At 49.0% G+C, this 23,700-nt stretch overlaps 1 protein-coding gene across 4 annotated transcripts; it reads left to right on the forward strand.

Annotated features, from left to right (window-relative positions):
* The first annotated feature begins 8,881 nt into the window (after nucleotides 1-8,881).
* Nucleotides 8,882-21,129, forward strand: TNFAIP3 (TNF alpha induced protein 3). 4 transcript variants are annotated; one of them, XM_078880397.1, is made up of 10 exons: nucleotides 8,882-9,155; nucleotides 10,125-10,239; nucleotides 12,944-13,291; nucleotides 14,635-14,828; nucleotides 15,816-15,963; nucleotides 16,266-16,436; nucleotides 16,952-17,129; nucleotides 17,269-18,227; nucleotides 18,896-19,110; nucleotides 20,051-21,129. In XM_078880397.1, the coding sequence occupies exons 2-10, from the start codon at nucleotides 10,212-10,214 to the stop codon at nucleotides 20,339-20,341; spliced, it is 2,532 nt and encodes an 843-aa protein (XP_078736523.1). In that variant the 5' UTR covers nucleotides 8,882-9,155; nucleotides 10,125-10,211; the 3' UTR covers nucleotides 20,342-21,129. The 4 variants fall into 4 exon arrangements, with proteins under 4 accessions (XP_078736523.1, XP_078736524.1, XP_078736525.1 ...); XM_078880398.1 differs by lacking the exon at nucleotides 10,125-10,239 and having other exon boundaries at nucleotides 12,947-13,291; XM_078880399.1 differs by lacking the exon at nucleotides 10,125-10,239 and having other exon boundaries at nucleotides 12,950-13,291.
* Nucleotides 21,130-23,700: the final 2,571 nt, after the last annotated feature.

The following is a 23,700-nucleotide window of genomic DNA, read 5'->3' on the forward strand; positions in this document are numbered from 1 at the left end:
CGTTTGAAAAACACCGCTTACATTTTCGTCATTTATTTTGTAACGGCATCATGAATCGCTCAAATGTCCCGCGTCCAAATGTCTGTCTGTGCTACAAACCCGGCGAGTCCAAATCACAACTAACACCAGCGGTCATGATCTGAACCGGCTGATCCTTAAATGAATACCTGGTGCGTCACTAGGGAGACAAAGGCGGCCGGGCGTGGTGCTGGCCACCCACCCCTCTTCGCATTCATAGGTGGTCGCTCACAATATTCGACCCAACAGTTGAAGGCTATGCAGGGACATTTTTTTATCTTGATGTGTGTGTGTGTGCTTAGGATGACATTTCAAATAAAAAAAATACTTTTATCAGATTTTTTTTTTTACGCAGAAAGCACATTACTCAAATATTTCCACTTAACAAAAAAACAAATAACGTACCTCATTACTAAATATAAAAACAATAAAATCCCCTCAGAAAGTCCCAAAATGTTCGGCGTAGTCTTATTTCTGTTCAATCAGCATGAATAATTTTAAATTACAATTGTGACTTCATTTAATTATGAAATGTTTATTTCATTTATGTTTTCACTGTCCCAGTGTGGTCCTGCACTCCAAACTAACTACTGCGTCCTGGAATCGGCTTGTGGATTTCATTGGTTTTCATTTCCCTCTCTTTCATGTAGTTGGGGTAGGGGGTTGTCATGAACATTGATACACGGGGACTATCCCACGCACTGGATAAACACATTCCTGCGTAGGGAGCTGGTAGGAACGTTGGGTTGCTCAGTCAATGGGCAGGGTCAACGGCGGCGTGGTGTATTCCGCAAATATGGCCGACTGTGAGGGCGGGCACAAGCCGGCGTGAGTAGGTTAAACGTTGAGTTTTATAAGGGCACCACGGGGTGACCAGCCCCTCCCCACCCAGCCCCACCCCTCCCACCCCCCACCCAGCCCCACCCTCCCCACCCAGCCCCTCCCCACCCTCTCCACCCAGCCCCTCCCCACCCAGCCCCTCCCCTCCCCACGCAGCCCCTCCCTCCTCACCCAGCCCCTCCCTGCACGACGGACACAATAATCCCCTGTGGGCTGGTGTAACCAGGAGGTTCCTACCAGTAACATGGGGATCTGGAGAGAGATCAGGAGAAGTGGAGTGGGAGACACCTCGCGTGGAATGTTGGACACAATGACATCGGCGAGTGTGTTGCGATATTACGAACCGTAAATTAATATAAACTATTGTTCCCTGGCACAGTGGAAATGGGCACCTTCTCCAAAATGTGTTTACTTTTGGGGCAAGAGTAATTATATCTTGCTGTTTTGGTTATCGGTTAAAATTGTGCGCGTGTGTACACGGGCGGTCATCAATTTTGGCCAGTAGGTGGCGGCTAGCGGACTTCCTTGAGTTGCCTTGTCATTCATTCGGACCACATGGCTGATGGAGGCCTCATGCAGGCCTGCTCAGTGTAAACATTGCATAACATTTCAACACGTAGGCTTTCGCGATCAATATTATTCATATTTCGATTTGAAGCTTTCGTGACTGCAGGGATTCATCTTCTTAGTAGAATTATTTTATTATTTCCATTCTACGTGACTTTACCGAAAGAACCAAGAATATTATTCATAATAAACGTTTTTGGGTTAGATCGCGTTATTCATAAATGTGTCGTTACCCTCCACCACCCGACACGGCCAATCAGCAAAAAAGTGTCACGTTGACAAAAGACAAATAGTTCACTACTTTAGCCCACCGGTGTGTTGAAGCGTGAAACCACAACATTTACAATTTTTGAGTACGCCGTTTCGCTGGTAATTGCATCCAGCATCATCGGGCAATTCGCCAGAATGGTGAGGCTCTGCTGTGTCTCCCGGTCTTAAATAGAGCAGCAGCAGGGTGACGTCATCAATGCATAACATTGTTTCATTTTTCACAGCTACTTTATCTCAACAATAAATGTGGTGCCACTGATCTGAAGCGCTCTCGTATCTGCATTTCGAGCGGAAACAGATGCATGTACTTTTAGTTCCTTGTTTCGTTTTCCCGTGTCGTTAAAGCCCTTCCCCATGTCTAACCGCGCCATCTGTGTTCGTTATTAAAAAAAACACTTTCAGACTGCGCACAAACACTGTGGCATCCATGCCACGTTTAAACGCAGACTGCCGCTCACTGTTCTGTCTGGTAAGTTTAACACGATGCACAGAAGTATTCGGCTTGGTTTAATGCCACCGTTAGAGGGCAGTGCCAAACTAGATCCCCCGGTGATCAGATGGCTTTTTTTCCACGCGAGGCTCTTGAGTTACAAGGTGGAAGTCGGCATTGATGGCTACACCGTGCTGACGAAACGCCTAAATTGCCATCTCATTATCCCGCTGCTACTGCTATGGCCACAATATTGATTCTTTTGAGTGCACGGCGTTTTGGGGGAAGTCCGCAAATTTCAGCAGCATTTGCTTCAAGACGAGCAGGCAGTGAGTGGACCAGCAGTCAGGCCCGCGTGAATAATTGATTGCCGTCTGTACCGCCGATCTCAGGACCCTCATTCATTGTGTTGCTTGTAACAAAAAAAATAACATATACTCGCACCGTACTGGGATAACATATCATAGACGCAGCACGTCTTCAGATGCCACTAGGCGGCCTTGAAGACATCATGGTGTACGACTGAACAGAATGTTTGGCTATTGTTGAGCCATTCGTTGGCTTTGGTTTAGGGATAGCCTGGGACGCTGTACGTAATTATAGCGCCTAGCTGCAAAGCATTATTTAAATATATTCGATGTCCATAATCAACGTTTTTGCGTTAGATCGCGTTATTTATAAATGTGTCGTAACCCTCCACCACCCGACACGGCCAATCAGCAAAAAAGTATCACGTTGACAAAAGACAAATAGTTCACTGCTTTAGCCTACCGGTGTGTTGAAGCGTGAAACCACAACATTTACAAATTTTTGAGTACGACGTTTCGCTGGTAATTGCATCCAGCATCATTGGGCAATTCGCCAGAATGCTGATTGGCCGTGTCGGGTGGTGGAGGGTTACGACACATTTATAAATAACGCGCTCTAACCCAAAAACGTTGATTATGAATAATATTGGTCGCGAAAGCCTACGTGTTAAACTATATTCGATGTGTCAAGGGTTTTTCCACTACCCCCACACCCATTCGCGTGGCATTGGGGAAAACGTCGTGAACTTCCCGCTCCATAGATCGCGACCGGTCTTGAGCCCACGCCCGGGTTCACGTGACGGCCCTCTTGTTCACGAGCTCGTCGCGGTATGTTGCCCGCGTCGCTCAAGTGGGATGCAAGGGGGGCTTTCTTTTGCCTGCTGCATGAGGTCACGGTCTGGAAATTTGAAATAACACACCCGCACACCACCCGAAATGGAAAACGCCGAATGGAAAACCGTGAAGCAGAACTGACTGTCTTACCCTTTAGTTGTACATTTGGAGAGAGAGAGAAAAATATAAATATATATATCCCAAATGGTTGCTCAATCGCCCAATGTTTTGGGTTCACAACTTGCCTATTTTATGACGAAAGGCGAAATGATTCCCTGCTAAAATGTTCACCGAGGCGGTATCAAAGTAACCGGGCAGACCGTACGCCTCCCTTCGCACATCTGTCACAAAGTAGTACTCATTTTAACAACCCCAGAGGGATGATGGGTCAACACCCAACAGGATTTGAATTCATAGTATTTTTGATGGCGGGCCACTCACTCAAGCTCTGAGCCACCTGGCCATTGTATTCATTTATCCCGGTCGAATGTTTACCCAGAAGGATTTTGTAACAGCTCAGGAAAGGCTGAGACTTCCTCCTCAGCTGGAGGTGAGATGTCATTACTCATTGTACGAGACGAAATTATGAATATATAAAAACTCACAATGCACCATTCAGAGGGGGGATTGATCGATTATTCCTTGGGTTTTTCGGTAAAGTCACGTAGATAGGTTGAACGAAAATAAAAATAAAAATTGTTATACACAGTAGACTCTCGATTATCTACGCTAATGACGGGGAGGGCAGTCGCGGATAATTAAAAACTATGGATAATCGAAACACATAACCATTTTACGAAATATAACGAATAATCACAATTTCCGTTCAACCTATCTACGTGACTTTACCGAAAGAACAAAAGAATATGAATTCCTGCAGTCACGAGAGCTTTAAGTCAAGATTGATAGATTGATTAACATCCGCATTTACAAGTAAGCAAATAGCCATGACAAGTTGCAAAACGCAACTAGAGTATTATATTTGCAAATAAAACCATAATCGTGAGCCATAATCAATCCACTGCTGGATGAAGGCCCTGCAAAAAAATATATAACAGTTCAAGAGGACTTATCGAACAGAATCCGATTAATTTCTATACCACAACCATTCCATTATTCAGATTTACAAAATGCAGTGTTGCTCGTTTTGTGCTGACGAGCCTATTTTGTAGAGGGAGGCCACTTCGCAATAACATCCGGTAAATCAGACTTATTTGTGTAGCATGAGCCGCAGATGCTATTGGGGAGCAATTTTTATGAAAATAAAACGTATGAATTCCAAGAAAATAAGTCTACAAAAGGATTTGACGGCCACCCGTATACAATGGAGTAGAGGAATAGGATAGTTCCTGCAAATTGTTTCCAAAATTAACACATTCCTGCGTAGGGAGCTGGTAGGAACGTTGGGTTGCTTGGTCAATGGCCAGGGTCAACGGCGGCGTGGTGTATTCCGCAAATATGCCCGACTGTGAGGGCCGGCACAAGCCGGCGTGAGTAGGTTAAACGTTGAGTTTTATAAGGGCACCACGGGGTGACCAGCCCCTCCCCACCCAGCCCCCACCCCCCACCCAGCCCCACCCTCCCCACCCAGCCCCTCCCCACCCTCCCCACTCAGCCCCTCCCCACCCTCCCCTCCCCATCCAGCCCCTCCATCCCCACCCAGCCCCTCCCTGCACGACGGACGGACACAATAATCCCATGTGGGCTGGTGTAACCAGGAGGTTCCTACCAGTATAAAGTTAGCCTGTCTGAAGCCGCTGATAAAGACTGAGTGTATTGCATTTAAATTAATTAATCATAGATTTAATGCTTAATTCCACGCGTTGCCAACCGGTGACATCATTCATTTCTCAACAAACAGGAATTTACATCCGTTGGGTTTGTTACATTTATTAAGGAAATTTATTCAAATCTATACACAGTAGATTCCCGATTATCCACGCTAATGACAGGGATGGGCGGTTGCAGATAATTCAAAATCGCGGCTAGTCGAAAAATATAACCATTTTCTGAATTATAACGACTAATCACGACCGACCGATCGATGCGCGTGCTCAGTGATAGCGCTTTCCTGCTCCTGCGCAGAAGACTCGGCCCAGTAAGTGGACAGCAGAGCCACGCCAATCAAAAATCAATCTAACTCCGCCGCCCACTGTTGTAAAGATATGCAACTACTGTACTGTAGAGCGATCCAGTGGATTTCGGACATATTTGTTCGGTTTAAGCACATGACTTGTAATAAACATTCCGAGAATATCAAAGTATAACGGTTTTTAGGTTATGCATTTAGGCTTAAAGGAAAATCCACGAGTTATTAATTGTCAAAATCTCTGGTGTGTGGTTATTCCACGCCGATAATCAAGAGTCTACCGTATATTTGGAAATGTTCCAAGGCATCTTCCGCATGGTTACATGATTGGGAACGATATTTTCGTACGTTAAATGCTCTTAACAAAATTCGATTTTGTGCAAAAGTTGACCCTTACTGGCCAGAAATATCTTGTATCATGTGATGAGTCATACGTTTTGTCAGCTGACAGAAAGGACATTCCGGGGGCAAAGGGAACAGATAACAAAACAAATTAGTCCCCCCCCCCACCCGCCCTGTATGTGTCACGGTCACACATCTCGAGTGTGGCAACACACACATGACTGTGACATGCAGCAGCTGTAGTCACGTGGTTATCAACGGTGTGGGGGGGGGTTAATCTCTTTAGGTGACGTCTTCTTCTTCTTTGTGCAGCAGATCATCGATTATCTGGCAGCTTCGGTGGAGGAGAGCGTGCGGGATTATAAAAAACGCCGAATAATCATTAAATCGTTATTTCAAATAGTCAATTTTTGCACATTCTTCGTGTGAAATTCTGCTTTATAGGTGTTTTGTTTTCCATTTGTTTATGTGAAATTGGCATAAATAAACGTACAACTAAGACCTCAAGTTTCATTTATTAGGTATAGCCCTGTGAGCCATGCGGCTCTTAAGTCGGGTGCAACCGCAACAAACTAAATATGAACACAGAACATCTTAAAGCGACGAAACGTAACAGAAACATCCTGGAATAAACCAGCAAATATAAAAAAAACGTATTAAAACGCTGCGTGCAAAAATCCCATTGTGGTGCAAGTCAACAATAACAACCATAAGACAATTTAGATTAACCATATGTTTTCGAATCACCAAAATAAAGATATAAAAACAATGTAACAACAGTAATCATAGGAACTGTGATTTAAATTTAACAATAAACGATATAGATAGCATGTACGACCAAACTTGCAGCCTTAGCTGGCAGCATGACACTCCCAGTGTATGATGTGTGAGTGAGTCAGTGGTAGTGTGCGTGAGTGTATGATGTGTGAGTGAGTCAGTGGTAGTGTGCGTGAGTGTATGATGTGTGAGTGAGTCAGTGGTAGTGTGAGTGTATGACGTGTGAGTGAGTCAGTGGTAGTGTGAGTGAGTGTATGATGTGTGAGTGAGTCAGTGGTAGTGTGAGTGAGTGTATGATGTGTGAGTGAGTCAGTGGTAGTGTGAGTGAGTGTATGATGTGTGAGTGAGTCAGTGGTAGTGTGAGTGTATGATGTGTGAGTGAGTGTATGATGTGTGAGTGAGTCAGTGGTATTGTGAGTGTATGATGTGTGAGTCAGCGTGTGTGTGTGAGTCAGTGGTTGTATGAGTGAGTGTATGATGTGTGAGTAAGCGTATGATGAGTGAGTCAGTGTATGATGTGTGAGTCAGTGGTAGTGTGAGTGAGTCAGTGAATGTGAGTGTATTATGTGTGAGTCAGCGTATGATGTGTGAGTGAGTTAGTGGTTGTATGAGTGAGTGTATGATGTGTGAGTAAGCATATGATGAGTGAGTCAGCGTATGATGTGTGAGTGAGTCAGTGGTTGTATGAGTGAGTGTATGATGTGTGAGTGAGTAAGCATATGATGAGTGAGTCAGCGTATGATGTGTGAGTGAGTCAGTGGTTGTATGAGTGAGTGTATGTGTGAGTAAGCATATGATGAGTGAGTCAGTGTATGATGTGTGAGTCAGTGGTAGTGTGAGTGAGTGTATCCCTCTCTGAGAAGCAATATAACAATAAAAATGATAAATTCTCAGAGCTGGAAATTAGCCAAATTAACTGCTGAACCGAATGTACTTGTAATTATAATTTAAATGTATAAATCGCCCTTAAACAATCGTTCTCAGGGTGCTGTATCGTGAGTGTGTTTTGAACAGTCCGTGCTGTGCGAAGTGATACCACAGACTCACTAAGAGTATAGATGTACTATAATTTAATCATAATACAAAATCAACACATTCGTCAATAACACTGTGGCCTTAAAATGAAAAAAAAAATATTTAAGAGGCAACATCTCAGGCATATTTGCCTTTGTAACACACGTGTGCGTGTGTGTCGTGCTGTAGGGCGTGTTATTGTAGGCAATAAAATACTGAGATGTGCCAAGAACTGAACAGACCAACCCGGAATTTGTGTTTAAAGAAACACCTCCACGTACCTCACACTGCAGGTGCCCGTGGCATTTTATGAAACATCCATCCCGTGGACCTGACAGGTTTCGGGGCAGGCAGACAACCTTAAAAACAGTCTAAAAAAATGTGAACACCTCGTGAAAATGTAAGTTTACACCATCTGCAAATACTGACACTGGGTGTGTAGGGCGGGGGGTTTCGTGGCATTTTTGTTTAAACAATTGCTGAGCAAAGGCACAAAGTGGTAAAACGTCAAACGGCCAGTAACAAACAGCACCATAAAAGTTGTTAAAGAGTTAATGCCTGAGTGGCGTCATGCGAGTGAACAAGCAGAAGGCGAGGTGACCTGTAGGGTGGTGAAGTGGGTGAGCTGGTGAGTTGGTGAGTGGGTGAGTGGGTGGGTGAGTTGGTGAGTGGGTGGGTGAGTTGGTGAGTGAGTTGGTGAGTGGGTGAGTGAGTTGGTGAGTGGGTGAGTGAGTTGGTGAGTGGGTGAGTGAGTGGGTGAGTTGGTGAGTAGGTGAGTGAGTTGGTGAGTGGGTGAGTGAGTTTGTGAGTGGGTGAGTTAGTGAGTGGGTGAGTAGGTGTGGGGAGCGGTCGTGTAGCGGTTAGCGCGCTGCACTGCGCTACGAACCCGGCGATCCGAGTTCGATTCCCGCTCACGACCAACACCCAGTGACGATTATCTGAACCGGTCCTAGGCCTCGACCTCTAGGTCGACTCGGCCTCAAATGAGTATCTGGTGCAGTGTGATACAAACATCGCCACTGGGGAGACAAAGGAGGCCGGGCTTGGTCCTGGCCACCCACCCCCTTCGTGTGCTGCGCTGGCCTTCATAGGTTACTCGCTGACAGCTCTTGCCCCCAGTCTGTTAAGGCTACACGGGGGTTCTTTATCTTTGGGTGGTTGAGTGGATGGGTGGGCGAGTGGTTGGGTGAGCGAGTGGATGGGTGGGCGAGTGGATGGGTGGATAGGTGAGCGAGTGGATGACTTGAAGTGTGACGGTTGAACACAGTCGGTGTCTGCGGGACATCTGTGGGGAGAAAAATAGCTTGTTAGCCCATGAGATTCCTCCTCCAGTATAAATAAACACATATTCTGATGAGTGTCTGGGGACAGAGGCAGTCAAATTCACGGGGAAGCAGTCGCCACAGCCGACTGCGTTGCTTGGGCTCACGGTGTCACAACAGAACGAAGCCCTCCCAATCCACTCGTGGCTTGGCAGAACGTTTGAGCCGGTTTTGGGGTGTGTGGGTCTATCTCCTTTCAGTTTGAAAACCAACAAAGTTACCGACGACTGCCCCTCGTGGTGGCGAGAAGAGAAACGCAAAAGCAGAGACTGAACGATTCCGCCTTGCGTCGTAGTGAGCAAGTGGTGAGGTTTCATTCTTCCTCGTCCGAGAGCACTTGATTGGTGAGTGGTACACCATTATGTGTGTGTTGTTGTTGTTTTTTTTAAATCGTTTGAACATCGTGCAGATGAAGAGGTTTACTACAGCGATTTAAAGGGCTCACGAAGTGGTGTTTGCTGGCGCTGTGTCGTGAGTGTGAGATGGGGCTTGTTACGATTGTCTCCACGTCGGCAGTAATGAATGCGTTGCGTGTCTGTGTGTAAGTGCACACACGGCATATATAGACTGTATCCCAACGCTGCTTTAACACTAAACAATACATACTGCATTGGATCGAGCGTTATCACACACACACTACTGCACGTGTAGTGCTGCAGCACGCACTGTATACTCTTTGGTTCTTTCGGTAAAGTCACGTAGGTAGAGAAATAAAATAAAAATAAATTATTTTATAAAAAAATATTTTTTAAATGTTTTATTTTATTTAAAAAAATATGTAATAATTTTTTTATTTAATAAAATGTTTTATTTTATATATTTTTTATTTTATAAAAAACATTCTTTTATATATTTCTTATTTTATTCTACGTGACTTTACCGAAAGAACCAAACGCGTATGGATTCATGCAATCGCGAAAGCTTAGAATCAAGAACTGTACATCTGTACATCGCATAGACACACGGTACAAAGCACAGCCATTATAGATCCACTGCTGGATTGGAATGCCTCTTCACACGCCTTGGTGATGTGTGGGGGGGGGGGGGGTGTGAGCCATACTTCACCAATCTGGTCATTGCTGTGGTTTAATCCCGTAATCTTCTAGCACGGGGAACATCTCAGGTCCATACTGCGTACAGTCGTTTCAATAGGGGCGACGTCATTTCTGTCAATTTGTTGATTATTTTCTCCCGTAGCGATGGGATTTTATAGGATGTGCATTGGGATTATATCTATATAGGGGGCATGAGGTTAAAGGGGCACTGATAAGGGTTTGACGGTCAGCATCGAACCGGTTTTGTGGTGCGGTCAGATTATCGAACCGGTTTCGTGGTTCCGAGGGCGGTGCCTTCTTTGCGACGCTGCTGAGCAAGCCACACCGTGGAAATTCCACGTTCCTATGGCTGGTCAAGAGCGTCCTCCCACGGGTCGGAATTCTTTGCTCATTATCCTCCATGACTCAAGAGATGGTGATGGTTACTGCACACGCAGCTGATTAATGATTATCGAACGCGGAATTTATGTTGTAAGTGGTTAAGTTGGCTATCACCGTGACAAATAAAACATTAATTTAACACATCCCGTCAGCCACACACGTCTTGCTTGGGAGTACAGTACTGTACTGTACGTATCGGCTGCGTTGGTTGAATAATAGTGCAGAGAAACACTGAAGGTTGTGTAGTTTAAAAACACTCATTTTAAACACGTTGTGGGGACGAAGATGATGAATATTGTCGGCTTATATAACGAGTGATGTGTCACTGTGAACAGAGCAGTGCTCTCACACACAAAGCGGCAGCCTAGGATGTTAAAGTCTTAAGCTCTTGTTAGCAGACAGTGTACGGTTGTGTGTACACTGTTCACTACCAACACTGCAACACACTCACCCACACACTCAACACACTCACTCACACACTCACTACACTGTAGATCACCACACACTCACCACACTCAACACATTCACACACTCACCACACTGTAGATCACAACACAACTCACCACACTGCATGTCACAGCAACACACTCACCCACTCACCACACTGCAGGTCTCAACAACACACTCACCCACTCACCACACTGCAGGTCTCAACAACACACTCACTCACCACACTCACCAACACACTCACCACACTGCAGGTCACAACAACACACTCACTCACCACACTCACCAACACACTCACCACACTGCAGGTCTCAACAACACACTCACTCACCACACTCACCAACACACTCACCACACTGCAGATCACAACACTCTCACCCACTCACCACACTGCAGATCACAACACTCTCACCCACTCACCACACTGCAGGTCACAACACTCTCACCCACTCACCACACTGCAGATCACAACACTCTCACCCACTCACCACACTGCAGGTCACAACACTCTCACCCACTCACCACACTGCAGGTCACAACACTCTCACCCACTCACCACACTGCAGGTCACAACACTCTCACCCACTCACCACACTGCAGGTCACATCAACACACTCACCCACTCACCACACTGCAGGTCACAACCACAACACTCACCAACTCACTCACCCACTCACCACACTGCAGGTCACAATCACAACTCACCCACACACTCACCCACTCACCAACACCACACGCCACTTCTCTGTCTGGTTCTTCGCTCGCACTCCCACGACATTCGCGTTCTATCCACGCGAGCAGGAAGGGCCCAAATCAGCTGTTTGGCCCCCGGTTTTATTCTTTTCTCCGGACTTACTGCGTCTCCGTCGATTGCCGCCGAAGCTCTTGAAACATGAGCAACGACATCGCACCGCTCCTGCTCGATTGAGAAGAAACAAAACCACGATCTTCAACAACAACAACACCTCTGCAGCCTTTGCAAGGCCTCTGTGCACCATCAGAGAACATAAAGACAAGCCCTCTCATCTTATCTCCCCCTTATCTTCTTCACTTTGACGTCGTTTTATTGTTCACCAGCTTGGCGTGCCTGCCTGCGTGCGTGTGTTGGGACTTTGCTTCGCAAACAAAAACCCCGTGGGGTTTTTTTTTTAAATACACGAACAAAGCACCTAACAAAGACAGCTGCCGACAACACAAAGACAAAGATCCCCCGTGTAGCCATTGCGTAGTTTTGTTTTTAGCGAGCACATTGTGAAGGCCGGCACACAAAGACATGCAACTGATACAGTCAACATCCTGGTCCACATGTCTTGTGACTCCCCCCCACCCCGCCCCACACATTTAATTCTGCAAAGTCTATTTAAAAGCAAACATTGACACGCAAATTAAAAACACACAATGCGAGGGGGTCGATTAATAATAGTAATCATCGTGGTGGTGGTGGTGGCAGTAATTGTCGGCCACGTCTTGCTGCTGCAGAGCGCGTGGAGTTGATGGCAGCGAATTGGGGGAAAAACCCAGCCGAGTCAACTTTGACTCGCACCACCACAACCACAACAACCACCACAACCACAACAACCACCACAACCACAACCCCGTTTCCCCTCCCTCCCTCGAGCACGAACTAACAGGGCGGGGAAATTCCACCACCACCGTTCAAAGCCCGTCGGTGCCGTGGTGTGTTTTTTTGTTAATCTGTGTGGGGGGTTTTCTCTCTTTGGCTCACCTCCCAAAGCCCCTCCCTCAAAAGTCCCCTGGTTTTTACCAGTTCACGCCGACGGTAACTTACTTAAATAATTATATAGCGTCATCCCTTCACGGGCTGTGGGGAAGTTTCCACTTTTGCTTGCTTGACAGCTCCATGACCTATATATAAAGGTCGGCCTCGGTGGTGAAGGGGGCGTTGTTTGAACGAGGGGTTCTGGTTATAAGCGTTGTGACCGCCGATGGCAGGAGCGTCTTACTAATAATACAGCACACTCCTGCCTGGGTGGTCATTAGTAGTTGTGGCAACGTCAATCTGCCTCTTAGGCAACAACGCAGAGTTTGCACGTTTAGTTTCTATAGTGAGACCACGAGTTGATGCTACGTCTGAGTGAACAATCATCTCAGTGACTGTCAACAGAGGACTTTATCAGCCAGACAAAAGCCACTGCAAAAGCAGCAGCATCAACCAAACCCTAAGTCACATTCACACTTTCAAGAGATGGGAGTTCTCGATTCAGGTCCCCGTCGTTGTATCTTGCGTCCAGCAGCAGCAGACGACCTGGTGGCAGCAGCGATGACGACGACAGTGTCAGAGGTCGTGGCCGACGTGAAGAATTCCCTGCCCAAGAGCTTCAGCAGCTGCAACCTGGTGAGGGCCACCAGGCTCCGAGACGCCGTGGCCGATGACCTCTGCGGAGGTCGCGAGCCGTGCTTTGGTGGCATGCACACCCGCTCGGTGGCCCTGTTCGGCATGGGAACGTACAGCGAGAGCTTGAGGAGGCAACTGGAGAGGCATCTGCTGGAGATGGAGATGCAGGTGGAGCTGGAGAGAAGGAGGCTTCTCAACTGGTGCCCGCAGACGAGGCGTCTGTACGCCCTGAAAACTCCCGGTGAGTCCTGCAGCACATTCACTTTTCACGTTCAGTCGGGTGACCTTATTTGCGCCGATTAGCACGGTTGGCTACGTACGGTGCGGAAGAAGTTCACCGTACATTGTAGCTTTCACACCGGAGCTTAATCGTATTTTCAGAAATTCGGTAAAAAGCGAAGTCACTTACAATGGCATCACATTGTCCGATCAAACCGAAATACGTTTATTTCTCGGAGTATCTGGAATTGTCAGGCCCGATTTATTTTTGGGTTTAAACTGACAATCGGGAACACATCCCTTGCACGCATATATATGCATCAGTAGGTTCATCTGTATGTACACATGAATCTGTGAATATATGTATAGCATTGTTAATTATGAATATATTACGTGACCTTTTGTAGTCAGGCAAGTAGTGCTATAGTTGCATGTGCGTTTCTAAATGTATATGCATACATGCAACGCTTTTAAATGTTTGTATAAAAAAAAATCATATATGGTACATTGTAACTTATATCGGGAGGATGATTATTACAATAATTTTAAAGGGGGACGTTTTATTAAAAATATTGCCGGCGATATATCAGATTACGTACGTTTTAATTACAGTAGACTCTCAATTATCCGCGCTAATGACGGGGAAGACGGCCGCGGATTTTTCAAAATTGCCGATAATCCAAAAAGATAAGCATTTTCCGCGGATCTCTGTGCCAAAAACTAAAGATCGACCGATTAACGCGCGTGCTCCCACGCAGAAAAATCTGCCCAATAAGTGGACAGCAGAGCCACGCCAATCAAAATCAATCAAACTCCGCCCACTGTTGTAAATATATGCAACTACTGTACTGTAGAGACGATCGCGTGGATTTCGGATTAACCCACTTATAATAAACATTTCCAAGAATAGCAAGGTATAACTGTTTTTGGATTATGAATCTTGGCTTAAGGGTATTATATCAAATTCTCAAGGTGCGCGGTTAATTCGCAAATCGGATAAACCGCACATGGCTTATCGAGAGTCCACTGTACTGGTACGATAGCTCGCAGAGTGTGGAATCCACGCACAGATATTGCCAAGCATTGTGACTTGAAACGTTTGCTTTTGAAGGTTGTATGAAATTCCACATCGTTTCCTTTCCACACTGGGATTATTCAGGATCAGGGCACCTCGCCGTATTCTAGATTTTACGGTCAGTTTGTGATAACCAGGTCACCTCTGAAAAAGAGCTATATAGCTTTACCTGGTTAAATAATACATTGCAAAAATTTAGTTAAATGTTTGTATAATAATTATTATCCCAAATATTACGCACGGGATGTTTAACGGAGTGCTTCCCCGTCCTGCGCGCCGGGCCCCCACAGGCGACGGAAACTGCTTGGTGCATGCGGCGTCGCTGGCCATGTGGGCCGTGTCGGACTCGGAGTGCACGCTGCGATCCGCCATGCACTCCTCGCTGTGCGACCCGGGGCTCGCCGCGAACTTCCGCCGCCGCTGGATGAGGAGCCGCGCCTCCGCCGACGGAGCGGAGGAGCTCGGATTCCGATATTCCACACGGGTACGATGCCGAGCGTTTTTCTTTTTACACGCTTTTATTTAACTCACTCTGTCTGTTGTTGTTGTTGTTGTCGTATCCTCAAATCTTGTAACTCATTTTAACCCACTTCCCAATGTGGTATCGACTGCAAACTTTGTATACTTATGTCATACTGATGACAATACTATATTCTATCATAAAAAGAAAAAAATTTCACCATATTTTTTATATGTTATGTTTCGGCTTGAGTCTAATTGTCCACACTCAAATGACGTTGGCTGTAAATCACCACGGTCCCTTACGTTATGGCAAGCTTTGATGCCACTTCCTGGAGTCCTCGAGTTTTGCCATTACGAGTACGGTACATTTCATGAAAGCGTGTTAACAAAAAAGTATTTTAAAATATTACTTATTTTTAAACACCTTGGACGTAGCTAGGGGTTTGTTGCCACCTCGAGAGGTGCAACAAACGAACGAACGGGGGCATGTCCTGGATAGAAGGTTTAGACTATCTCATCATGCCGGAAAGAGCGGGAAGACCACGGACATAAACGCTTTGTGCTTCGAGTGGTGAATTATTACGTAGGATTTTTTTTTCATGGGAAGACTCGCTGATATTACCAAGGACAGCAACCCTTTCTCTCGTGGTTATTTTGTCCAGTCTCAAAATTCGTCCAATTAAACTCATGTCCTCCCGTTATCCATCCATCTATGCTGCAAACTAATTTTTGTAACATGAAGTGCATTTTAGGCGAGTATTGGATAAGCCCCAGCATTAAATTCCACGTTCCTTCACCGACAGCAAGTCAGCAATATCGTTCATCCAACAGGAAATGCAGCTCGCTCTACCTGAGCCAACTAGCTTTTGATAAGTATAGCTTCGAGTACATGGACACAACTCTTATTCTTGGTTACCTGATGGAACCAACAACCCTGTTTGGTACAGTCACCGCGTTGCCGCAAACGGGCGCTTACTGACGCAAACGTTGACCAACTTTCGTTCCACAGGACTGGGAGGAGGAGTGGAGCAAGGTGGTGGAGATGTCTAGGCCCACGGAACACTCGTCGCGCGACGGCTTCCGCTTCCAGTCACTGGAGGAGATCCACATCTTCATCCTGGCCAATGTGCTGCGTCGACCCATCGTCATTATCTCAGGTACACACACGCAGTCCGAGCATCAAAGTGCAGCAGTGCAGTATACAACAAATATATTTTGCTGCACCGCCCTCTGCTGACAACATAGCCCTGCCGTTATTTCATAAGTAAATTATCCACGCAACTCTCCTGGCTCGGCTTTGCTTTGCTGCCGAGATCCGACAGGATCCGGGTGATTTGGTCACTGGCTCTTCTATGAGCGTGTACGCGCGCCGCTGCCGTTCGACCGTCGTCAGCGCGTCGCACGTTTCCATGCGAACCCACGCCCTGATTCTTGTTCTCCCGCACGCACGCACGCACAGATGTTGTGCTGAGGAGTCTCGCCAGCGGGTCCACCCTGGCACCGCTCAACATATCCGGGATCTACCTGCCACTCAACTGGCTCGCGAGCGCATGCTACCGCTACCCGCTCGTGCTGGGCTTCCACAACGGACACTTCGCCCCCCTCGTCTGCATGCAGGACGGCCCAGCCGGTGAGGCCAAAGTTCAAGGGGTCATCGCGGCCCCATGCTCGTTGATGCGCCCGAACAACTAACCCTTGCTTCCTTGCTTCTGCCTGATCCCATAGTTTCTAAATTGTCCGACCTCAGAGGCCTGAACCCGCAGTCGCATTCGGCGTCTGCTATCTAGGCGTTGATTAAATCGCATTCGGCGCTACGTAATCTGGAGTCAATTGGACTGTTGACTCCATTCCAAACTTAACGTAAACTACATTAACTCAGACAAATTATTTGGCGATTAATCCACTCTTACCTCAACTGGCATCTCTACATGCTCTGGAGCAGGGCAATTGCTCCAAAACGTCACCGGTTATATACTCGTTCTTTTTAAGGCCACAGTGCTATTGATGAATGTATTGAGTTTAAATGTTTTTATTCCTACCGGGTGACATTTGCGTCGGGTGCTGGAGGGTTCATAGCTCTATTTGACATTGTACCCACGCAACCTTAGCCCATCCTCACCCGCGTTGCTTTTATTTTTGTCACAGCTGAGCAGCGCAAGCAGCACGCGTTCCCGCTGGTGGACAGGCACCGCGCCACCCTCCCACTGCAGTTTCTCCTGCCCGAGGAGGAGCAGAACAAGACGTTGCTGCTGCAGGAGTACATGGACACTCAGGAGGTGGCGATGCCAGGCCAGAGAGCCTCTCCCCCCATCCTGATGGCAAGGTGATTTTACCGCGCTTTGTTAACCACGAGGAATTGCACGCGCGGGGCCGCTCGCCCGTACGCCAGCTCACGAATAAAAGCTGACGTTACGATATCAGAACGTCGCGCAAATATATTCTAACCCCGCGGCATCCCCCAGGTTGCCACCTGTGAATACCGGCGACGACCTGGACCTGGTGAGCGACTACCGGGAGGTGGTGGAACGCAAATTCCGCGCCGGCACAGTCCGGGCGCCAACCTCTGCCCTCCGAGCTCCGGCGGCCCGGCACGCGGACGACGCCGCCAACACGATGTACTCGGCCACCAACGAGGCGTGCAGCACGCCGGGCTGCGGCTACATGCGCTCCGTCCACACGGGCGCCTTCTGCCACGAGTGCATCAGCAAGCTCCGCGCCGGCAGCGCCGGTGTTGTCGGCGGCACCGGCGGCATTGGCGACATGGCGGGAAGGAGGGAGCTCGCGACGACTCCGCATTTGGAAGCCCCGGAAGAGACGGAAGCTCGGGAGGCGGATCGCCGGGGTGCCGCGGCGCCGCCGCCGCCGTCGCCGACCGGCGTCTTGCCGTCGGCGCCGGAAGTTCCGGCGCTCCTCGCGGAACCGAGCGGTATGAAGTGCTCCTCGCGCACGTGCCCCTTCACAGGCGATCAGCTCCTCGCGGGCTTGTGCCAGAACTGTTTCCACCTCCGGCAGGGACGCCGCTCGGCCAGCGAAAACGTCGGCGGTAGCGGCGCCGGCGCCGCCGAGCCTCCGACCGCCGCCAACGTCGGCGGCCACGCCCCGGAGCGCCGGCGCGAGGAAGACGCGCACGACCGCTGCAGCGGCTGCGGGGAGGGGGCGGCGCTGGGCAGCATCGCGCTGTGCCAGGCGTGCGTCGACAAGCCTTCGCTGGCGCCGACGATCCGCCGCGAGGAGGGGGGCTGCGGGGCCGCCGAGCCGGCGCGCGGATCGGCGGGGGGGGCGGCGGCGGCGGCCGTGGTCGCCGCGACGATGGAAGCGCCCAGAAGCGAGAAGTGCAAGACTCCCGGCTGCGATTTCTTTGGGACGGCGACGAAGGAGTTCTACTGCACCATCTGCTTCCTGCAGTACTTGGAGAACAGAGGTGAGCCCGGGGTTGGGTTGCCACCTGTCCTGGTTTTCGCAGGACCGTTCCATCTCGAGAGACCTTTGGCCTCACACTGAAAACCCACAGACACATCACACACAGACCCATGGACTCGCACACTGTATCGCTCGCTTTCAGATCCGCTTCTTTTGTTTAGTTTGTTGCCCTTCCCCCCACACCTGCGATTAGCACGTACGGTGCTAAATAAATAAGTGGACTTTCGGGCCAGATGCAGTGCCGGATTAAGCTAGTTGCGGGGCCTGTAGCATATGTTATTAAGGGGCCCTACATTTTTTTACTTGCATAGTAAAGTAATTGTATTTTTCCATTTGCGATACAGCCAGATAATATGACAAATCGCTAACCTTTAACACCCAGTCGTTCATAAAGGTTGAAGGCGGTATAGTACTATAGAAATAGAGCAAGTGCAGAATCACTGAACCGGAACTGATAGCTTGAAAGCATTTAGCGCGGGGCCCTTGAAAGTGCGGGGCCCGTAGCATTTGTAGCTACTTGTGCTACGAGGATAATCGGGCACTGACCGGATGACCGCTGCCAACTCCACTCACTCACGCTCTCTACTTAGCGCCACACACGCACAGCCATCGCACGTCCTGACGGTCGCTTGGCCTTTAAAAATATATATTTTTCTCTCGACTCAACAGCGGCGGACGAGACGCAGCCAGGCGGCCAGTACGCCGAGCCTTCCAGAGGGCCCCCGGCCGCAGGGCCTGCGAGGCAAGAGGGGGGCCGGATTCAGTGCGTCACGCTCGCCTGCCGGCAACTCGGCAAAGCCAGGCTGGACGGCTGCTGCACCGATTGCTACCTGAACAGGGCTTCCGAACGCGAAGAGTGGGAGCCAGCCCTGGAGCTCAGAGCGGTGAGTCTTGTTTGTTTTCAGTAGCAATACCGTGGTGATAATATCCGCAGTAAAGTTTCGGGGTTTTGTTGTTGTTTTGGGTTAGATCGCGTGAATATACATGCGTTGTTTAACCCCCGCCACCACCATACACGGCCAAATTAGCACGGTTTGACACGTAAACAAAACGCGCCAATTAGTTACTACTTCAGCACACCCGATGTGTTGGAGAGTGAACCCACAACATTTACAATTTGAGTACTGTGACGTTTCGCTGGTGATTTTTCAACCAGCTTCATCAGGCGATGTGCTATAATAGCCTGATGAATTGCCTGCGTTAACGAAACATATTTATGCGATTATTATGGATAACATTGGTCGTGAAAGCCTACGTGTTCCACTGTAGTAATAATAATTTACCAACATTTTCGAGTCTAGACTGAGATCTTTATCGTCATTCTCATTGATTATTCATAGTGTGCCTCCCGTGCAGTAAATGTCGAGGCGCCCCCTGTGATTGGGCACATGTTGACAATTGGTCAACAAAGGTTTAATTATAAGGGCTGCAGAGATGTAGATACCCATGGACACACACATAACTATAGACACACACACAGAGACCCATAGACACACAGAAACCCATAGACTCACACAGAAACCCATAGACTCACACAGAAACCCATAGCCTCGCACAGAGACACATAGCCTCACACAAAGACCCATAGACTCACACAGAGACACATAGCCTCACACAAAGACCCATAGACTCACACAGAAACCCATAGCCTCACACAAAGACCCACAGACTCACACAGAAACCCATAGACTCACACAGAAACCCATAGCCTCGCACAGAGACACATAGACCTGCACAAAAACCCATAGCCTCAAAATCTCCGCCGGCACCAACTTGGCGAAATCTTAAATTTTCCCCCAAAAATCCTGTTGTCTTCGCCCGCAGGCTCCGGCAGCCGCCCCCAAGTGCCGCACAGAATCCTGCGCGGACGACGCGACCGCGGGCGGCGCCCTGTGCGCCGCCTGCCGGCGCAGGAACGAACAGCTGCGGTACACTCACCCGCAGCGGCTGCAGCGGAGGCAGACGTCCGGGGCGGCAGATCGTCCCGCTGAGCGCGAGCCGGTGGTCGCGCGCCGGAACAAGTGCCGGGCTCCCGGCTGCGAGCACTACGGCAACGGCGGCTGCAACGGCTACTGCAACGAGTGCCACGCGATGATCCAGCTGTACGGCCGGTGATATGCGGGCGGGCGCACGACCCTGAGATTCACAGCGTGGTTGACGGCGGCCCGGTCACCGTGCCGAGTCCCTCTACCGGATTGGGCTGGCCCCGTAGCGGTGGTGGCGGAGGGCGGAGGACACCGGAGGGAAGACGTTCGAGGTGCTGGCGTCAGAGCCGAGATGCGGTGGCGCAGTGGTGAGATGGATCCGGCAGGAACGCCCACAGTGACGGCGTTAGGTGTAAGCGGCTGGTTTCACGAGAAAAAATAGGGCGCATCAATTAAGCAGCTGTTGTTTTCGGGTCGTGCCGCGCGCCGTTTTGGGTGTGCGATGTCCCGACGGGAACTGAACGACACGCGGTCACGACCCGACCACGTCCACGAGCTGGAACGGCACGACCGCGAACACCCACGCCGCGGTAGAATGTTTGCCATTGAAGTGTCTACGCTTCACTCAAGGTGGCGCGACAATTTGTGGCGATCTGTTCACCGGACAGTCCTCGCGATTAAATCGGCTGTGCTGCCATTCGTGCCGGGGTGAGCACGGTGGTCCAGAGAGCACCGCCTCGTGGAATCAGATCCGGATCGTGACTCTACATCGCTCACGGATCATTCAAATGAGCCCCAGTTTGTGGCACGTGTAGCAGTGGTGTTGCCATGGAGGTCAAGAACCATACGTGGCAGAGGAGATATTTAGTGCTGTGCCACCCCACACTACTTTGAGTTGTAGTTTTATTTTTTTACACAAGGTTACGCATACAAATTGCATCTTAAAATACTGTCGGATTTCTGCAAGAGAAACCACAGATGATGTTTTGGGGGGGGGGGGCGGGGGAGGAAAGGCAGCCTAAACCTGTGCAAATAAATTCCCAAGCTCTGCGGTCCTTAAGTTGGATGTTTGGCCAACCCAGTGAACGGAGTGCTGGGAATACATGCGCGCGCGTGCGAGGGGGTGGTGGATTTTGTTTCTGATTTGGTGCTGTTTTCAGTTGGGACCATAATATACATGGCGGGGGAGGGGGGTCGTGTTCCAGTGGTGTTCAGTGCACATATATGTGAATATACATTCGGAGAGCCCAATCACTATGCATATGGAAAAGTGAAGTTACAGTTTTGTGGGATCACTCATCAAATTGGTGCCTTTTGCTGTAAATGTCTCCAGCTGGGAATCTCCACTCTGTCCATAACTTACGGGTGAGGGGAGGTTGCTCAGGTTTCATTCCTCTCTGCGTCTCTGCCTCTATTACACTGTGACTGTGTGTGTGTGAATATAATTAATGTAAAGAGGTGTTCATTTAATAGCAAATGTCACACCCCAAACCTCACGACCCAACCTTAACCTGGCCTCCCAATTGTTTTGCCATCTCTCGGCCGTGATTTCGTCATCTGCGACTGGGCAGGCGATTCGTCATTCGCACGCGCTGCGTGCGTCACAGACTTAGCACACAAACAAAACGGAGTGGCTATTTCTGGTGCAGCAGACATCAGAGGTGTGGACTCGAGTCATGTGACTTGGACTCGAGTCAGACTCGAGTCATGAAGTTGATGACTTGTGACTCGACTTGGACTTGCATAACAATGACTTTGTCCCACCTCTGGCAGACATACACAAAGAATACGACGCGTTGATTGATACGTTCATTCGCGTCACTACTTTTGCTCTCGTGCAACTGTCCCGGTGAGACCGGTTGAGCGGACGCGAATGAACGCAGGTGTAACAATGCCCAGCACGAGCAGGGACACTCTCATGCTGGTGCATGAGTGGTCGGCACAGCGGACTTGCAATGCAGAGGTCACCGCTTCGATCCCATCTCCGGACGCGGCAGTGTGGAGCAACGGGAGAGAGCGAGTTTATCGTTTTTGTTCAATCGAACCCCTGCCCGACTCTAACCCAACGCAAACGGGGTTCACCACAATCAGGTCGCTTACGGTGGGTTAAAGCGTGGGGTACTCCCACGCCATCTGGGCAGGCGTGGAAGAGTAGGCCAATTACCCCGTTCGAGGGGGCTGCCCAGAGCTGATCTCTTGGGAGGAGGCCGCTGCCACCAGCAGCGATGCGAGCGAGCGATGTTGCAGGGGCTGCGCCTTTTCCAGTGCTGACCAGGCAGGCAGGACAAACGAGGCAATACAAATGAGAACACATGGATCCTTGAGTAGCGATTGACCCTGACGAAGGTGACGATTCATCCATCGGGACGCCAAGCGCAGAGGGATGGGTCTTTACATGCCCGTGATTTAAACACCGCAGCTGCAGCGCGTCCCAAAGACAAAGTGGTATCTTGTGAGTTTGGGGAGGACAATACGTTCTCATCACCTGGGTTTGAATTGCAGCAACGAACCATTGCAAAATATTGCACATTTTATTTGTTCATACGTATGTATATTTTGTTTGTTTTTAAACAACCGTTTGCAACACTGTTGAGTAATATACACACGCGCGTTGCAATTTCTGTCAATTTAGTTTGTTTACGTACAACTGTTTTGCATAGTAATTTAATTCCTTAGCTATAACGGGGACTGTAAATCCGAATTAAACGATTGCTGTTGGCAAGAAAGTCGTTATCGTGGTGCATTCATTTTTGTACTCTTCGTCTGTCGTCCGTTTCAGTGCCGAAATTTCTTGACGATGGCGAGATGTTAACTGCCTCGCCTGGTATGCAGGAGATCGTGGGTTCGGTCCCGACCCCGATGCCTGCGGTATATTTGGAGTTTGCGTCTCTCTCTCACCGTGGTCGCGTTGATTTTTCTCCTTGTCCTCCGGTATTTCCCTTCACATTTAGAATCACCGTCACGCATTTTCGCGTATTTGGCTGCCGTAAATTTACACGTGATAAGCCACTTCGTTGAGCTATCATGAAAAAGAGATGTAGCTCGGTGGGCCTTACCTGGTGGAATACAAAAAAATAGTTTAGTTTTCGGTTGGTGTCGCGAGCACCTTCGTCGCGTCGTCAAATAGTTTTGCTCATCGAAGAGGGCGGAAGAGAGAGCACCGCTCGGGAGGCTCGAGGAGGAGGAAGCAGCAGCAGTCACGTGATGATCAGTCACCAAATTCCCCTCCTCCCAAGCTCTGCGGTCCTCTACATATAGAGGTGTTATAGACCAATTAGTTTTTTGACATTTGGGGAGGAAGTCCACACGTGCGAGGGTGAAACACTCTATCCCATACAGGTGGCACATGTAATCCACGCTTGCTGTTACTGCATTCTCCTGGCGAGCCAAGGTTATGGAACCTCGACGCTCAAGGATGGAGGGAGTTTCACAACATTCGTGTGATCCACCAACGCTTGGCTGCCTCCGTTGCGCGGCCATAGACTCGACAGGGTGGTCCAGATGTCTTGTGACCCTCCACCCATCTGATTGAAACCTAACATGGTTTTT

This window comes from Lampetra fluviatilis, chromosome 57, assembly GCF_964198595.1.
Source record: "Lampetra fluviatilis chromosome 57, kcLamFluv1.1, whole genome shotgun sequence".
NCBI lineage: Eukaryota > Metazoa > Chordata > Hyperoartia > Petromyzontiformes > Petromyzontidae > Lampetra > Lampetra fluviatilis.

What these genes read in the sequence shown, in the direction of transcription:
- TNFAIP3 (XM_078880396.1), top strand. Translation starts at nt 12,901, where the DNA reads ATGGGAGTTCTCGATTCAGGTCCCCGTCGTTGTATCTTGCGTCCAGCA. An exon ending in GTACGCCCTGAAAACTCCCG is followed by an intron (nt 13,292 to 14,634) that starts GTGAGTCCTGCA and finishes GGGCCCCCACAG; the next exon opens with GCGACGGAAACTGCTTGGTG. An exon ending in CATGCAGGACGGCCCAGCCG is followed by an intron (nt 16,437 to 16,951) that starts GTGAGGCCAAAG and finishes TTTTTGTCACAG; the next exon opens with CTGAGCAGCGCAAGCAGCAC.